The sequence below is a fragment of the Helicoverpa zea genome, chromosome 26 (genome assembly GCF_022581195.2).
Source record: "Helicoverpa zea isolate HzStark_Cry1AcR chromosome 26, ilHelZeax1.1, whole genome shotgun sequence".
Classification (NCBI taxonomy): domain Eukaryota; kingdom Metazoa; phylum Arthropoda; class Insecta; order Lepidoptera; family Noctuidae; genus Helicoverpa; species Helicoverpa zea.
Genome location: NC_061477.1, coordinates 3,502,651 through 3,522,652, shown reverse-complemented (window position 1 = coordinate 3,522,652; position 20,002 = coordinate 3,502,651). Strand labels below are relative to the sequence as shown.

The 20,002-nt window shown below is 34.1% G+C and overlaps 1 protein-coding gene and 1 long non-coding RNA gene across 2 annotated transcripts; both read left to right on the top strand.

The window, feature by feature from the left end:
- The first annotated feature begins 263 nt into the window (after positions 1-263).
- Positions 264-14,877, top strand: LOC124642976. The gene is made up of 2 exons (XR_006985850.1): positions 264-326; positions 14,732-14,877. It is a non-coding gene; the product is annotated as an uncharacterized LOC124642976 (long non-coding RNA).
- On the top strand, positions 2,158-12,882 carry LOC124642975 (F-box only protein 28). Its single transcript, XM_047181803.1, has 9 exons — positions 2,158-2,414; positions 4,482-4,609; positions 5,296-5,416; positions 5,784-5,976; positions 7,045-7,160; positions 8,307-8,394; positions 8,684-8,773; positions 9,137-9,253; positions 9,802-12,882. Exons 1-9 carry the CDS (start codon positions 2,331-2,333, stop codon positions 10,107-10,109), a joined length of 1,245 nt encoding a protein of 414 aa, XP_047037759.1. The 5' UTR covers positions 2,158-2,330; the 3' UTR covers positions 10,110-12,882.
- Positions 14,878-20,002: the final 5,125 nt, after the last annotated feature.

Genomic DNA, 20,002 nt, shown 5'->3' with positions numbered 1-20,002 from the left:
GAATCGGACCCCAGCATTTTTGGCTGGCGCTTGATTGGTGATTAATTATCACAACTTCTCATAACTAAATACATAATATAATAAGGAGATATACTATAGTTCGGCCATTCAGAGAATGCGTTCCTGACACGTCGCGATTGAACTGACGACGTAACTACATTCATTGATTATTGATATAATAATGTTGTTTTAATGCTCCTCAATTGTTAAAACGGTAAACAACCAGCAAAAATATTTTTATCGTAACTGCAACGCCATTGCAAAGTTACGTCGTCAGTTCAATCGCGACGTGTCAGGAACGCATTCTCTGAATGGCCGAACTATAGGTACTCATATTAGTAAAGCTTACCCGCTCCGCTTGTCGCCCGCCAGTTTGTGAACGCAGTCAAAGCACGTGGGTCCAATGAATGACAGAGCAACGACCTTGTCACGTTCCGCCCCGAATTTTAAATGTTGTTATTACATTACGTGTCTATTACACTGAATTAGATAATGTTTGCTGTTTACTACTACTGTTAAACGTATTTACAGGCTTAAATTGCTCATTAGAAAGTAGGTTTGAAAGTTCTTAATATGTATTTTTGACGAAATGAGTGATAAGTAAATGAGGGTAGCGGTAGCCTATTAACCCTAGAAGCCTAATCTACGCCTGCGAGACGTACACGCATTCGAATATCGTTTGTTTTTTTCTGACGGTTGAGGCTAGCGTGTGGTGCTCTTCTGTTACCTCCGTGGCCGACGGGAGCTAGAGGATGGTGCCCGTATCGTTGAGGTAAGTCCCGCCATTTTTGATTTATCGAAGTGTTGCACGCCTGCGAGACGTATGTTTAGGCTTTCTGTAACTTTTAACTGAGATTGAGTGATTTTACTATTGTTTGTTTTTCGTATATTTTATATCTTTTTTCGGCATTGTTTCAGGTATAAATATGTCACGGTATAATATATTAGACGAAGACGATATTTTTGCAATTTTGAACGAGGAAGACAATCCTTCTCAGGAAGATTCAGATTCCGAAGTTGAGGATAACCAGATTATCGACAACGTTCAAAGCGAGGACGAAAATAATGAAGTGTCTGAGTACGTTTCGTCTTTACAACAATCTGGAGCCTCTGAAGAAACCGACCCCACCCTTGTTGCAGAAGCTGGTCCATCATCTGGCGCAGACCGTGTTTTACCACCTACCAACTCGGAGCGGATTTATCGTGTTCGTAATCGAACTCAGAATGGACATATTTGGTAAACTGTTAAAGCTCAAATCTGATTAATTGTAATGTTTGCTCTAAGAATAGATATTAGCGTAAAAAAAATATTTGGTATTCAAAAAAAATATATATGTTTTAGCTGATTTTGAAGAAGTTAATTTTTTTGTTCCAATTTATGCATATTGTTTTTGTTGTTGTAATAAATAACTGTAATTATAGTTATAATTAATAACAGTGTTGTTTTATTTTTAGTTTATATTCCAAATTAAAATGTCTGCTCAATAATAAAAATAATAATTAAATAATGTACCTAAAATCGGGGCTTTTATATGTGTACGCCTCTGAGACGTATGTTAAGGCTTTGTGTACGTTCGAAATAGATTAGGCTTCTAGGGTTAAACTTAGGTACGTATCTCTGAGGCGGTGTATAGTAAAATTTCTATTATAAAATTTAAAAATGAAAATGAATGATAGGAAAAGGCTCTGTTATCTGCTTTAACCATATTTTTCCAGAAAGTATTAAATTATATAGTTTTCGATATCGATGATGTCAACGATCGATCGAAGTTTCTTCTTTTCCATTCTATAGATTGGTTAGAGTAGCGTGAAGATAATGGTTTTGATAGAAACGCCATCTTACGGCTGTAGTGTCAACGAAATTTTAAACTATGTCGCTTTGTTTTTGTACATATCGAGTAACAAAACGCGTATGTAAAGATTTTTAGGCAATGACAGCGTAAGTGGCTACAAGAAATGGATAAAAGGCTGATTTTAAGCAATTAATTGCACAGTTCTCTGACTTTCTTTGTAGTAAAGTTACGTTTAAGCAATAAAAGATGGCGCTAGTTTCTTCGCTTTAGAATGAAGCACGATCTCGTAGCACGATAGCGTTTGTGGCAAACGTCAAATTTTATTCAGGGATCTTTTTTCTCCGTCACTCGTATATAAAATAAACACGTGCGAAAGCGATAGACGCGCTGCATCATGACGGAATCCAAAGAAACGTCGCGAATTATAACCACTTTGTTTTAATTTAAATGTGTAAACATTGCAATTATACTAGTTTTCACGTGTGGCTGCGATAAATAATATTGTGCCATTGAATTTGATGTTTGTGGAAAGTTACAATGGATCTACTGGGGCTTCCCGTTGTTATGATTGAAAACATTTTCTCATATTTATCCTACGATGAAATCGCAAAGAATAGATTGGTGAGTGATTATTCAAGCAATTTATTAATAGCAACGAGTTTGTAGGATTAGAAAATCGATTATTGAACGTTATAGTCATGAATTTCATTTCATAAAAATCACGTAACAAGTATCTAGATTCATCGCATCGTATAATCGTTCTAGGAGTTTCATGTACTCACCTACTATTATTATATACTTGTATGTCTATTTATAACTGTTTGCTGATGTAAATTCTTCTGTATTCTCGCACGTATAGCGTACAATAATATTGACGTGCTTCCTGGATCATTGATTTCAAGTTTCTTTTTCATCATGCCAAACCCAGTTATGAAATTTTTACTTAGTATTTACTGTTAGTACCTCTTTGTATCAATGAAATTATCCGACTTCCCTAAAAGAAGGAGGCTCTCATTTGAGTTCTGCGGAATCTTTGTTTTATCTTTCATGTAACTGTTGACTTATTAACAATATTTTTTATGTTCTAATTTTCCTTTTATGTTCATAATTCAGAAACCTTCAGAATGTTCTATAGAAAAGTTAATAAAAATAATAAAAAAACAATACTTTTTTAATCAGAAAGTACAAATTTTTGTCCCTTTTAATTTTAGTATTTTGCTAGCCTTCAGTTTTATCATTAAAACTTATAACGGTTTTATAAATAAAACACAGACTATTTCTAGACTATGTTAGAAGTTTTCAAAACAATAAATATCTATGAAGTCATGATTGTAATAAAATGCAAAACACATGCATAATATATGTACAAGTACATATAATAATATGTTTGCAAATTACACGTCCTTCTGATAAATAACTGGCTTCAAGAGTCATTTACTGATTGGAGTACCATAACACTAGAAAATAGCAGACATATCATATTAATATTTAATGTAAAACTGGGCTATTTTGAAACCTGATACTTACATACTATGGACTTACGCACGTAAATGTCGGTCCTGCGCCTGATCTCTCTCCGGTCGTGTCGGATTACCGTCCCATCGGGCTATGAGAGTTAAGGAATAGTGAGTGCACCTGTGTCTGCGCAAATGCTCGTGCACTATAATATGTCGTGCGTAGTTGGCTAATCTCCTTACGTGAGAACAGCCGTCGTAGCCGATAATCGGCTAGGAGGACATCATGGACTATTTATAGTCCATAGTATGTAAGTATCAGAATGATTGAAAGTTCTTTTGTTATGTTATGTTTTATGATAGATCTGGACTGTTTAAGGCAAAGGAAAACACTTACAATGTATAGTCTTTGTATGATAGATTTTAAAACAAAAACACTTGTACCCATATAAAATATATCATGGCTTACAATATTGTTTTTATACTTTAGCCACTTCACTTTCCACGATGGAGACACAATAGTAACACAATTAGTGTGTAAAACTCATGGGACACGGAAGTTAATTAAAAAAAAAACAAACTACCAATGGGTCACATTATAAGATTACACACATTAAAACTCCATATGAGGTTTTTGTATTCAGAATATCTGTCTATTTCATCACACTTCTGCCTTGTAAAATTATTCAAAACTAGCCGTTCCCCGCGGTATTACCCGCACCCGGTGTATTTTTTGCCGCTCTGGTACATGGTGAGCAGTAGCGTCTACCTACACTTAGTATACTCATATAAGTTATGCTACCCTGGTACACGGTGAGCAGTTGCATCGAAATTTCGTTATTGGTTATATATTTTGTGGTTCTGCGGCATTCCGTAAGTTGGTTTTTGTCTAATCACTCCCGTCCCGGGAATCTTACTCGCAATTTTTTTTTTCCTTATTTGCTCACCGTTTAGACCTACCCTGGACTACGACAAACATTTTAAAACTAAAATCAGCTCAATCGGCCCAGCCGTTCTCGAGTTTTAGCGAGACTAACGAACAGCAATTCATTTATATATATATATAGATATTATCAATCTATCTATCTTTTTTCATTAAACTCCTTAACAACTCCTTACCGGCTTTTTGCATTCCTAATATATATCTATTTCATCACACTTCTACCTTGCAAATTACCCAAAAATAACAACCTATCAATCTTTTTTCTGAGAAAAGCCATCAATATGATTGCAGGTTTCCCGAGCATTCAACGAGATATGCATGAGGATGTTGAACCGAGGCTTCATGATGATAGAGAGGAGACACGCCATGGCTCTCAAGAGTGTTAAGGCACAGCTGCCTCGCAGAGAGTCAGAGCGCAGGTAACTTGTTTAATACATACATTATAAAATGAGTTCAGGTATGGTAATTTTCGATATATCGATATATCAATGAAAAACTTGTTGATAAAATGACTTGGTTCTGCAAAAATACTGTACATTACTTTCTGAATCATTTGGGTGACTGTAAGCAGAAGCCCTGAAAATATCTATTAGTTGTAACCATTTCTGGTTTGTGCACTGATGACAAGTTGAGTTTTATGTTGGTACTATCCTAGATGGCATACTCTGAGACCTTATGTAACATGTCATAAGAGCATGTATAAGATAAAAAGTCATTTATTCAAAATAGGCTGAAAATTAGCACTTTTTGAAGGTCTTTACAAAAGACAGCCCCCAAAAAGCCTGCCCTTCACTTATAGAGAAACTAGCTTTTGCCCGCGACTTCTTTCGCGTGGAATAGTAACTTCCGGTAGATTTTTGGTTTGACCAATAGGTGGCGCTATATGTCCGGAATAAATTTAATTTTTATATTTTTTTTGTAATAAAAACTATCCTATGTCCTTTCTCAAGTTTCAAACTATATCTGTACCAAATTTCACACAAATCGATTCAGTAGTTTAGGCGTGAAGAAAAGACAGACAGACAGAAAGACAGACAGACAGAGTTACTTTCTCATTTATAATATTAGTTAGGATATTATTTTTTTAAATCCTGTTTTGTTTCAGATATCATCATCTTTCCCGTCACTGTGATATTCTGACATCTATTGAGACACGCATCTCTATGCTCAACATGACATACTCTAAGTTCATAGACAATGGACTCTGCTGCTTCATACCTGGGAAGGTTAGTTCACTTTGAATTTATTTTATATAAAATGTGTAAAGCTGTAAAACAATTGAAATAAATAATGAAAGTAGGTTTAAAACAAATTAGGCAAAAATCTAGGTACAAAGTTGTAATTTAAAATATGTATTCATAAAATTATAAAACATTGATTTGCCAGAAGTTACTCTTAAATATCTAGGATTTCATAACAATACAAATTCGGGAAAAAATATTTTTAAAAAATCTGGAAAACATTCTGTGACTATAACATCCAAAATTGAATCTTACGCCGAAGCATTATGGTTCAATTTAGCAAAACAACAGTCCAATTCTTCACAAAAATTCTTGATAAACACATGTAAAGGTTGGTAAATGCACTACCCAGGTTATAGACGAGATCAGACGCGTGCTCGCGCTAGTAGAGACGTCGACCACGCCGCCTCGCGCGCACGAGGTGCTGCAGGAGCTGCGCGATATATCCAGCATGGCCATAGAACATTTTGACGATAAAATTTCACCGGCTTTCCGGAAGAGATTGCAGCAGGGAGTTGTGCAGCCGACGCCTAGGCCTTCGCATAGTAAGAAAGATTTATTTAATTACATATAGTATTGTTTATTTTTTCTATTATTATAAATACTGTCCTATACCTACTGTATTTTTTCATGGTAATTGTGATGAAGTTTTTTTTCCAATTTCAGTACCCAAGTAAGAAGTAGACTTAATGTTAATGTTAATATAGCAGAAAACTTTATAATTTATGCTAATATTTTTAAGCTGAATGAAGAGTTGGTTGGTTATTCTTGAACGCTGTACGCTTGAACTATAGAATCGATTTAAAAATATGTATATCAGTGTAAGACATCCTATTTATCGAGGAAAGCTATAGATTTTTTATCGAAGTAACTCCCAAAGAACGCGGGTGAAACGGCTCGTAGAAGCGAGTCATTTTATCATATTATACCTGCAATTTAATCTATGGGTAATTATGTGTCAACAATAGACCATAGTCTTACTCGATAAATAGCCTATCAAAGTATTTTTCAAGGAATAATTCTTTCTTCATCATTATTATCATCATCTCAGCCGTAGGACGTCCACTGCTGAACATAGGCCTTCCCCTTAGATCTCCACAGATACCTGTTGGAGGCGACCTGCATCCAGCGTCTTCCGGCGACCTTTATAAGGTCGTCTGTCCACCTTGTTGGTGGACGTCCTACGCTGCGCTTGCTAGGCCGTGGTCTCCACTCCAGCACTTTTCGACCCTATCGGTTTACCCTATTAGTTTCAAATTATAGCTTTATAATATTATCATCATTGACGACCTCGCTGGCGCAATGGTCACCATGCCGGACTGCCGGACCTGAGGTCCCGGGTTCGATTCCCGGTTCGGTCGACATTTATGTGATGAGCATGCTTGTTGGCCGTGGTCTGGGTGTTAAAATATGTATTTATAAATAAATATGTATATATAAATAAATATGTATATATGTAGCTATATGTAGTTTATCAGTTGTGTTAGCACCCATAACACAAGTTAATTAATAACTTACCATGGGGCTAACCGACCGTGTGTAAAAAGGTGTCCCGACATTTATTTATTTATTTATTTATTTATTTATAACCATTCCTATTGGTATTTCCACAGCGGTTCTAGCGCCCCTAGCGGCCCGTCAAGAGATGATCCACCTGCGGCGACGTTCGATCCTGAACGCGAAGCTCTCGCTGTACCTCGCGGCGCAATACAAGAAGTTCTACAAACGGGTTAGATAGTTCTTTGTATTTAACCCTTTGGTACTTACTCTGTAAGATTTGCTTAACCCGGTTGGTGGTGAGATGGGTGGCCGGTGTGTTGAGGGAAGTATTGTTTTGATACATTTTTAAGTTAGCAAAGGCTGAAATATTCTATTTTTATTTTATTTTTAACTAGCTTTTGCCCGCAACTTATTTCGCGTGGAATAGTGACTACCAGCAGATTTTTGATTTGACCAATAGATGGCGCTATACAAGGTGTTGATTTGCATTTGTGCCATACTTCAGGAGGAGGACATAAAATACGTAAATAATCGATTGGAATTACAGTAGACGGGAAATAGCTAATATGCACTGTTTTTTTTTGTCATTGTAATGTCGTAGTATTTCAGAAGTAATCCAATTTTATGAATGAAATTAATGAATAATCGTTGCGTATGCTTTGTGTTCGCGTTTGTGTGAGGGAGCAGTACGGTTTTGAGGCCAGTAACATACGCGCCGAGTTTGAAAACGGGTAAGTGACATTGACGAATTTCCGAAAAAAAATTAAAATCAAAAATTTTCGTACCAATTTTTTTGTTGATTTGGGTTGAGAATCATTAGTATAATCACGTCCTTGACTATGGCACGCATGCAAATCAACAGCTTGTATGTCCGGAATAATTTTATTTTAATTTTTTTTTTTTTGTAATAAAAACTATCCTATGTCCTTTCTCAAGTTTCAAACTATGTCTGTACCAAATTTCACACAAATCGGTTCAGTAGTTTAGGCGTGAAGAAAAGACAGACAGACAGACAGACAGAGTTACTTTCGCATTTATAATATTAGTTTGGATAGAAAAATTGAATGTCTGAGCCGTAATTAACATTGTCTGGCCAGTAATGATTTTGTTTTTTTTTTTACATTATTTTAATTTTTAGGGGGAGTAACCTAACAAGTTTTATTAGCTCTTTCAGTGTTTTAACTAGAATTTAAATAAAAATCTTCAGAGTCCCATTCAAGTTCATAAAAAAGTTCCTCTTAGTATGTTTAGCCGATTATGTAAGCGCTACCTTACTACGTTTGTAAATTAGTTATCTCTTTGATACGTATAGAGAATTTTCCATTTTAAAACTATATTGCTTCTTTAGTACTAAAATATTACTCTGTTTTCACAGATGATGGATTACAAGAAAGTGGCGTGGCGTCAACAGAAAACTATCAGAGAGCTCACCAAGAAACAGAGGGATCAGGATGCTGCGATTGGTAAGTAATACAAATTATAGGTTATTATTATAGGTAGTTTGGGAAATTTTATTGTAAGTGTGATATTTTATTTTGCTAAATGAGATAGAAAATGCACAGAAGTCCAATGAATAGTTTTAATCCAATAAAACCTTTGGACTTTTGTTCCTAAAATGATGGATTCCCAAAGCAAGGATGTACAGCATGAAGGATGTTCATACATAAACTACGTTTTACGAAATTGAGGCTTATTATCATTACATAATTAATATTATTTTCCTAACACTATATTTTATTTATATTTCCACAGCTGATTTGAAGAAGCGTATAGAAGAATGCGATATAAAGTACAGCGAGCTCACTCACACCAACCAGGCTGTTGGAGGGAAAGCTATTGTTAGTGAGTACATTGAATTGCAAATATATTGACCCTATATGAAGTGACTGTTGGTTTTTTTCTAAAAAATGTAAGCAGATTTTCTTTGTAATCTACAAAGAGCGATTTTAATGATTTTTAAATTTGTTATGTTTTTGCTGGTTTATTTCTATTACTTTAACGCAGTATGCGTAGAAAGACATCGCGAAAGAAGTACCCACCCAATATGAATTATGTAACACATAACTTACATAATTTAGTTTTTTATACATATACATACAAGGTCAAATACCATGTATGTCAAATATCGTGTATTTGTATATAAAAAAAAATAAATTACAATAACCCAGTTGATTATTTTTTGATAAATATAAACTATGTTTCTAGCGAGCACAGCGGGCGAGGTAGCCGCTACATCGACACAGCCGCTGCGTCACTTCTCCAGCCAAATCAAGCTGGACCTGTCTGTGCTGCCCATCGGAACGTCGAAGAGGAATAATAAACGTAAGATATACATATTAAACACCTCTTAAGCCTGGTTTTTGTGCGAAATCTTCAATTACCGGTGAGGGAATATCAGTCTCTTACTGACTAAAACCCACGATGTTCCTTCTCAAGCCCTTTATGTACCAGGACCGCGGCAACTCTTTCGAACAATCCCGCAACAGCTGTTAAAGCTCTGTTAAACTTTTACTTTAGGACAAATTATTAAAAAAAAAAGAAAAATGTTACTTAATTGAAAAGTGAGTTTAAAGTACCTATTGAAAATCCTTATTATGTATCGTAAAGTGAGAAAGAAACTGAATCTATTAGTATGATTTTGGTACGTACATCTGCAAAACTAAGTAGCTAAGTATTACATATAAGCAAAAAATGTGTTTTATACATATTTCTGCACCTGGGAACAAAATAATTAGCCCATCTATATTAAGTTAACCCTAAACTTAAAGCCACAACACACGTATTGTATGATTTTCATACAACTTTGCTTTCGAGGCATTTGAAAAAAAAAACATTACAATTTAAGATAACCCTTAGTATTTCTCCCACAGTACTGCCAAACATGAAACCACGTAAACCACTGATCAAGCTACCCAGCCTCTCTGAAGACGATTCAGAACCGCCGCCCAAACTTCAAAAAACCGAAGACAGCCGTCTCAGCCCAGCGCCATCGACTTCCGTCGACAATAGAAGTCCAAAAACGAAGTCCCTGTCCGCTATCGCCAAAATAAGAGGCATTACTAACGAAATTAGACATTTAAGTAATTTATCGAAAACATTGGAGAGTAAATTAAAACGTCCTTTAACTTTAAGCAGTGACGTTAATGTACCTGATTGCAAAAAGCAGAAATTAGATTAAAATCTTCAAAATCGTTCAATTTTGAACTTTATGACGTTGGAATTAAGACGTAAATTGTATTGGTATGATAATTCGTTATGACGTTTTGAAACGTAAGGCTTTCGGGCGAATTTGAAATAAGTATGGTGTAAAAAAAGTATATGATGCGTTTTGGTTGAACAGACATACAAATTTTGCATTTTAATATTAAAAATGTGTTGTAAAATTGCCTGTAGGACTAAAAATCTTTCAAGTTTTATGTTAATATTCTTTCCACAACCTTAAAAACAAGATTTCGTTTGTTTGATTATTTTATACTTTTATTTAAAGATCAAATGATTTATTGTCAGTTTCACCAGTTACTGATAAACTCTCTGATAACCTATCAGACAGATAAACTATAACTTTTGGTTTCATAGGTCTTGGATAGCAATGAATAGCAGAAATTGTAAGCAGCCTTTATCTGGCTGATAGCATTAACTATCAGATAGCTAACTGATACTTATCGGTAACCAGTGAAAATGGCTTTAAGTGATGTAACTAACATTATTAGTGCATAATTTAAAAGTAAATGATGACGCTAAAAATGTAAGTACAACCTTATATTACAAATGTTTGTAATCATTTAGTTTATGTATCTGTAGATATTTTTATCTAAATTTCGTGTACTATTTAATTTTTAACTTTAGTGTAGTTCGTGCCAAACTGATTGGCGCTATATAATGCCTTTAAAAATCGGAATGGTGTATATAAATATAAAAATTAGGCTCATTAACGTTACGTTATATTTCTATTCTTGTCACACAAAAGTTACATTTCAGAAAGAAAACAATGTTTCCTTTCAAGAAATGAGTTCTCTTTATTTGGCTTTTACGTCAAAATGACGTCACATTGACGTATCAATTGTCAAAATGACAGCTGAAGTATCTTTTTATAAACTCCGCAATAAAGAGCAATAATTAGTTTATTCAAAGTAAAACTTATAAATTGCATGCTGTAGATATTTGGTTTAAAATTTTGTTTTAGTGTAGTATTTGTCAAAGTATAGTTATTATTTCATTTTAGTCTGTCAGATTGTAGCCCATCTTTAAATTGGAGTATGTTGAGCTAGACATTTGATTGAAGATTTGTCAATCAAAGAATACATTTTGAATATTGTGTATGACTGAAAAAAGTTGACTGAATGGCAAATTTTAGATATACTGCGCATTGAACTTGATCTTCTCCACTAAACTTCAATTTGCTGCCTTTGATTGTATCAGTGGAAAGAAAATTTAGTTATTTAACTAAAATTTAGTTGTATAGTTTTGGTAAAAACCATCTAAAATTTTTATTATATTTTTATTCTGATCATCGACATGACACAGACGGCAGCTCATCAAGCCACTGCCATCCGTAATATATTCCCCGATCAATATTGAGTCTTATACTTTTGAGATAAGATTGAAAATCTCTTGAAGAAATTTGATTTGAGTAACACTGCCAGGTATAATTGTATTTGAAGCCATACAGTGCCTTTTATAAAAATAGTATTTCAAATATTGGTGAATATTACATTATCTAAATTACTGTTAGTTTACATATTTTTTTATAACTTTTGATTTTATTTGTGTAGTTTAGTATTCAATGCGTAGCATATCTAAAGGATATTTTTGAAGTATTGAAATATACTTTTTAAAATAGCCATTTAGTCATACTTTTTTTTATTCAATTTAAATTCTGAGTATGTCAAATTCCGCCTCAATTTACTTGTAGAGTCTTTTCTTTAGGATTATTCAAAATTAAGGTAAATTTTTAGTATGTAGATTGTATAGTTATCGGCACGGATATTGAGCTCTCGGCGGAAGAGTGGGGATCGCTTTGCGCACTGTACACATATGGCAATAAACCAATAAATCGCTTCTGCGCAGGTGAAGGTCATGGCTCAATATCCGTGCCGATAACTATAACATTATTATTTTGTATATTTTTTCTACAATATACTTATGAGTATATTGCCAAAAACAGTGTGTTATAAATTGTGTTTAAAAACATATTTATCCATATTTTGATTAATTATAGCGACAAATAATTTTAAAAATATATACTGATATATACGTAAATCAGTACATGGGTATATCGACTGCAAGCAAGCAATACCTCCTATCTGACATTTTTGTTACAAAAAACTCGTATCTACTATTAACTACCCTTAGACTCAAAATAAAAAGAAAAAAACTTTATTAATCGATACTATCCGTAAAAAAAGAAAACTTAGATTTTCAGTATCTCATTATACCTTGGAATAAGGATATTATTAAGTTTTATTGTTCCCCTTTAAAATCCACCCGGAGTCAGATAGGAGGTATTGCTTGCTTGCAGTCGATATAGATTTTTAATACAATATAGTTATGTATTTAAAGCAACGATTACTTGTGTAATCTTAACATTATTTTGTTTGTTCCAAATGTCACTAAAACCATAATTTGGTTGCTTTTTTTTACTTTATTTAACTGCTAACGTATGAATGTGGTTGAAAAAAAGAAATATACACATACACCATTATTTATTGTATCATATTATTTAACTAACCAACATATTTAATCGTTTTACCCATCCAATGTAACTTACTCAAATTTCTATAATATTTTAAATCCATATTCATTCAAAATAATATACATACAACCAAAATATAGAATATGTTTCATAACTCTTATAACAATATAGGTTAATTTTTATAGTCCATTGTTTTAATTTAGTTAGATAATTATTTTATAGTTTATGCTCTATATAACAATATAACAAATTATTTAGTTAACTTCAAATTTTTATTATTGCCATATAATGCACCTTAATAAATATAGTTTGATACCGATATATCACCGACACAAGTATGTAGGTTTTATTTTGGTCAGAACAATCAGTAAAGAAATACTGCAATTATAAAATAAAGCTAGGAACAGTCAGCTACAAAAATCCATTAACATAATCAAAATTACTAAATGGCTGACCACTAAAATCTCTCATAGTAACTGTCAAAACTTTAGCCTATCCTACTCCTAAGTTTGTCGGCTCAATATGTTTTCCGCTTCCATGTCTGTCTGTCAGTCGTAATAATAACATCCCTTCTAACTCCGTTCTTTTTCATGTCTTCTTTCAATCAGTCAAGATCAGTCAATCAAGATTAAAGAACAAAATAAACTGGATAAAAGAGAATTATAAAATTCGCTGAACACAGCTTTTTACATTTGAGGTTTTAGTGTTCATGTATTTTGTTATATTTGACTGTGTTAAAGGACTGTTTTTGCTGACTGTACAATAAGGGGAAAAAACAGAAATATTACATCAGGCTTTTCTTGATAAGTTTTGATGGTAACATCGGTATCAATACTTTAGTTAATATTAATATAACGTAGTTTTTTTATCCAAAGCGTTCACAGTGCACTTAATTTTTATTAAAACTAGAAGATCTGCTTACTTCTTGTAAAATAATAAGCGTGAGCATAATTAAGTTTGTATAACAGACTATAGTTCGGCCATTCAGAGAATGCGTTCCTGACACGTCGCGATTGAACTGACGACGTAATAACATTCATTGATTATTGATATAATAATGTTGTTTTAATGCTCCTCAATTGTTAAAACGGTAAACAACCAGCAAAAATATTTTTATCGTAACTGCAACGCCATTGCAAAGTTACGTCGTCAGTTCAATCGCGACGTGTCAGGAACGCATTCTCTGAATGGCCGAACTATAATAGACATATTTTTTGTATTTAAAAAATAGTGAGTTTATCCGCAATATCGATTGAATGCTTAGTCGATTAATTTATCGATTGCCTTGGAGTGTGATGACGATTCGATTCGAATATTGTATGCGCTTTACAGGCATAATTTAAGATATAATAACTGAATATTTAATCGTGTAGGTATTTGTATTTTTTCTTAGTTGGGGTTCATAGCAATAACTTTATTAATATCGGCTAATTTTATTGAAATTTTAGTCGATTTTGGGATTTGTATCGTGACTAATAGTAAGTTTAGTACTAAATAGTAACTATTTACTTACTGGAATGTGAGAAACTTCTTACAAGTTTTTACTTATATACCTGACTACATATGCTTGTACTTATGTGTTCAAAGTTGGTATTGTAGTTCATTGAATGGAAATTGATTGACCGATTTAAAAAAATAAAAGACAGTTGTGGGCTTACGTAGTTAGCAGGACTGTTAGTAAAGCAGGATAACTAGTGAAAGAAATAGGTTGTGTTGTGACCAAGTATCGTGAAAAATCCTTAATACAATATACAGATAGTCTAGAGAGTGACACAATACTTGGCCTACTTTTTATCCAGGTACGGGAAGTAATTCCCTTGGGCGGAATGAAATCAAATCCATATCCAATGCATAAGGGAAAGAAAGATAGTTACAGCCTTCCTACAAAAACTTAAACATCTGTTGAACACTAAAAACGTTGAGGCTGCAAAACGGACCTTATTTCTACGTCATAATCCGACATTTTTTTAGACAAGTGTTCAACGGACGATTAAAAGTTTTTGTGGTACGACGGTTGCAGTATGATGACGAATGCAATATTAACCAACTTATTTAGAAAAGTTCAATGACTTAAGCAGTCCTGTTTATTTCAAGCCAAGCTTGATTAGTCTTGATTTGATCTAAGCATCTTATATAAAAAAAATACTAACTAATGTGAATAATATAGGCATACTGTATCTATACTAAAATTGTCTAAAAAGTATTATATATCAATACTCTTGATTAGAAAAATAAATATTTACTTAGTTATTCATTTTGTGGTTTTATTCATTTGCCACCATTTTGTTTACCCGACTACGGAAGGAGAGTTATGTTTTTCCAAATATTCATATGTATTAGGACATTGTGGTGTGCCTGAGATTCAGTTGAAAGGCTTATGCCCGTTTTCAACAAAAATCTCTTACCGTTTCTCTATATAAATGCCACATAGAATAAGGGCTCCCCCATAAAGTAAATAACCACTAGAGAGCGCACTCGCCAATTTCTTCTAAGAATACGACTCACCACTGCGGGCCGGGGGACGCGGCATTATTCGCGGCTACTATTGGTCAGTTCAAGGTCGAGTTGCACGAGTACGCCCAGCAAGGGATGACTCTCTTTCAATTAAAAAATATCGATAAAATGCATTTCATCGTAGTAATAAATACTCAATAAAAATCGTATAAGAATATTTAATCAAATAAGTCTATTACAAAAAAGAACTCTGTACAAGACAATTATTGATTCTTAAAATGTATTCATTTATATAGTATTCGTCCTGTATTGATGGCAATACTTAACAACCCCATGCAGTTTCTATACATATTTGAATGAATTGCTTCAAGGTCATATCTTTACTTGATTGCGACAATATTTAGCAAGGATACGGTGTGTAAAGATGAGGACTACCAGGGACTTTATGTGGTTGTTTTTGTTAAAACATTCGGTAATTTAGAATTTTATAAGCTGGCAAGTAGATACAGCCAGTATAGGACACACTTGAGAGCACGTACGGCAACTTCGCCGTACGGCCGCCGTGACGTGGTGTTGCCGTCTATGCTCACGGGCCACACGCGACAGCCTCAAACGCCGCCACAAGAAGCAAGAAGCGGCCACAAAAGTGGCTGAAGCGACAAAAAAAAGACTGGGAAGTGGGTCAAATTAAAATGCCAAGATTTCCTTACATAGTTACATACATACAGGTCGACCTAATAAGTAAAAAATCACTTCACTAACCATTCAATTCAGCAAAATATTGTAAAATTATGAACAAAGTGAAGTAATAAATTATTTATTTATTTATTCATACACTAGCTTCCGCCCGCGGCTTTGCTCGCGTAGAGTTCGGTTATATCGCGTTTCCAAGAGAATTCTTCAAAAATCCGGGATAAAAACTATGTTCTTTCTCAAGGTCAACTCTATCTCTGTACCAAATTGTATTAAAATCAGTTCAGCGAGCGGTTTAGACGTGAAAGCGTAACAGACAGACAGAGTTACTTTCGCATTTATAATATTAGTAGGGATTGTAATTTATCAACTTTATATAAGACCACATTGTGAAGAGAGAATTAATTATATTTGTTTTTTATTTTTATTTATTAATATTATCTTTTCGGGTTTATTGAGACCGGTACTTGAAGTACCTATCTTTCAGGCCTAAGCCAAAATAAGATCCCTTTTTTTTCTCAGCCTGTATTGTTCCAGTGCTGGGCGAAGGCCTCCCCATTTTGTCTCCACACCTCTCATCCTTTGAGTCCTACTACAAATCAGGGTTGTAGGCATCAAGGTCCTCACGCCATCTCTTCCGTGGCCTACCCCGCCGATGGCCATCCTGTGGTAGCCACTGTGTGATCCCATATTTCAGATTAATCGTTAATTCGGGAAGGTGGATTATGTACAGTTTTCTAACTATTCGGCATGTATTTAATATGGTACCTTTTGTAATAATACGGTTTTAAAACTTAATTTTCTAGTTTATTGTAACCTGGTAGTTATTTATTTACGGGTTGATTTGGGAAAACGAATTTGATGCTGCATTAAAATTATTGTCAAGGTCTACAAGGACTATATATCATTACCAGCGGTTTCACCCGCATCCCGTGGGAACTTCGGCACGAACCCGGATAAAAAGTTCCTCAATAAATGGGCTATCTAATACTGAAAGAATTTTTCAAATCGGACCAGTAATTCCTGAGATTAGCGCGTTCAAACAAACAAACAAACTCTTCAGCTTTATAATATTTGTATAGATTAATTAGGGCTATCATTTGAACATGTTTGGCAGTCATTATGGGAAGTCTTAAATAATAAACGATCGAGAGGTAAAAATCATATAACGCGGTCTAAGTTGCGTACATACTTTTTACTATACTTCGGCCGTTCAGAGAATGCGTTCCTGACACCTATCAGTTAGTCACGACTAGTGATGGGCACAACATAACACTGAGTTCGTTACCGTTCCTTCAAAATGAACCGCCGCATTATTTTAAGATTATTTTCGTTTTAAATTGGCGGAATCATTTGTTTTATATTTTAGTTATTTAAGTGGAAACCAAAAAAAGGTAATATTCATATAATAAAATTGTTTTATTTATTCTTTGTTACAAGTACATTGAATTGAATGTGCGAACAGAATATTAATCAGACTCCGATTTGCTTGAGGAGGTGGTGTCTTCATCATCATCTTCGCCTACATGTATAATTATATTATTATCAATAACAGAATCAATCCTGATATCTCGGTCTAACAAAAGCCGGGTAATCAAATAAAAACAGATCGAAAACACTTGAAAAACGTGGTCTATGCGCACGAAACGACAACGGACGACTGTTTTAGCGTCACAAAATGGCGGCCCATAACGCCATTTGGGGTTACCATTTTTAATCTAAGTATAAAAATGCGGTTTGGTCATAGTTTTATTTTTATTTTTCATAAAAGTTATAATTAAGTCTTATAGTCCATTATTTTCCAATTCTTAAAAAGAAAATCAAAACGTATTATTTTATATTATAACTGTATAAGAACAGATTACGATACTTGCCTGTTATTTTTAGCACAGCACTACAAAATATAAACCGCTGACATAACCTTGTAATAGCGCAGTATAGATTTAGAAAAATATTGTTTACCAAGTTATTTGACATTCAGTTTGGCACAAAATTATAACATTCATTGATTATTGATATAATAATGTTGTTTTAATGCTCCTCAATTGTTAAAACGGTAAACAACCAGCAAAAATATTTTTATCGTAACTGCAACGCCATTGCAAAGTTACGTCGTCAGTTCAATCGCGACGTGTCAGGAACGCATTCTCTGAATGGCCGAACTATAGTATGAGTTTTTCGAATTAATGTTTTAAATAAACGTCGGCATTGTTTTATTTTTTTCAAAACAATCGGGAGTGAAGTGCCTCGAGCAAACAACGCTGTATTTTGTTGGGGTCCAATTTTCACTATTGATAGTATATATCCACTTCTCTTTTATTTCTGGAATCTTCGAAAATCTAAAATGAAAATATTCATTTTTTTCGATTACATTAAAAGTAATTTGTGGAGGCACCAGGAACAGCTGCCTCTGTCGTCGCTATGGTCAGTTAATTAACTCATTAGCCAAAATAAAACATATTTTTTAATTAATGTAAATGTACTATTATCGATATCCACTTCAACCTTAAAGGTAACAGCCCAAATTTCATCGATAAGAATACAAAGGGCAAGAAAGAGATGGACGCATTAGAATTTCTTAATGAAAGAAAGGGACTTTCCCAAAAGACATCAACGAGCGGGAGCGCGGTTCACCAACCACCAATTTAAATAGACCCCTGTGGTATTTCGTAATATAATTAAATCAAAGCCAAATTTTGGTATTGATACTTGCCGATGCCATTCTTTTTGTAACTAGATGTCCTGGATTGTGTCCCGCACCATTTCATCACGCATGTAGGCATTTTTTTATTTTTTACTAAATAAAATCCTCAGTAATTTAGCATGTTCGCAGGTCATAGACTTGGTCGCTACTAAAGGATCGTACTGATCGTAGCCTTATAGTACGCGCAAAATCACTAACGTTTGGCGAGCGTCGGGGCACTGTATGCGCAGTCAAGTGGTTTTATAGTCTTTGGGCTCCCCCATTACTTAAGGTTATAAAGGACACTTAAACTTTGGTGAATGAAATTCATATTAAGTGTTCCCTAAATGGTCTTAGGGGATCCCTAAATTTAGGTATTTATTGTTTATATAGATTGTCTATATAGTCAAATACAAAGTAATCGAATGCGCTGTTAACATACTAAGATCATGTTTGAAAAATTGTTTTATCTTTGATTTATAAGTAGAGGAGGTACCTAGTTGAAGTTATATTGAGTTCAAACCAATAAATACACTTAATATTTTTTGTAGATATCCATCTACACAGGTGCCTGTTGATGTGTGAAATCGTGCACACATTTCATTATAGGTCCACGATGCAATCGACTAATTAATTGTTTTGTGTAGTAATCAGGAACTGACCTTAGCTTTCAACATTTTAAGTTAGTAAGTACGAATACTTATGTGTATAAAACATAATATGCTGTGGATGGCGAGTAGGTATATTCATAAGCACCTATCTACTTGTAGGTCATCATCATAATCATCAGCGGCCTGATTCTCTTAAGTTAATAACGTCAAAATCGAATAGAAATTGAATCGCAATATGATCGCAATAGCAGTTTTTACCATACCGGGCATTCTGCTACTAATATAAGACCAATCGTATTCCAACGACATTCGATTGGTTTGCGATTGGTCTGCTATTTTGGTGATTTTGGTCTATACGGTAGTTTGTTTGCTCTACAATCATATTGCAATCGTAAATCATTTGCAGACAAAATGATTCATTATTGTGTGACAGAAAAGGATAAAAACGTTTATTTCAAAGAAAAAATAGCGGTATGCCACATACGCTTCAATCGTAATTGAGTCGGGATTGGATCTCAGTCGAACGTGAATCGTATGCCGCTTAAGTAAAATTAGGGGAAACGGGCCCCAGGCTTTTTTATGTGTCCATTTCGACCGCGCGGCCAACTCATAATATTTGATGAAACTTTGCCAGGAATTAGTAGTAATTTGTTACTTTTCACTCCTCTTTTCCTGAATTTGTTACAAAAAAACCAAGACGCTATGACAAAGAATAGTTGGCCGCTAGAACCGCCACTTGCCGTAGTCATCGCCCGTGATTACACAGAAACTATACAATGCAGATAGACGAATGATACATCAAAAGAAAGGGCTTAATTTGTATAATTTGTTACAAAAATTAAAAAAGACAAAACGTAGATAAACAAAAAGTTATGCAATGTTTAGTTTTCAGGTTATGAGTATGTAGGTATATCACCTTAGGTATCAAATTAATAGAA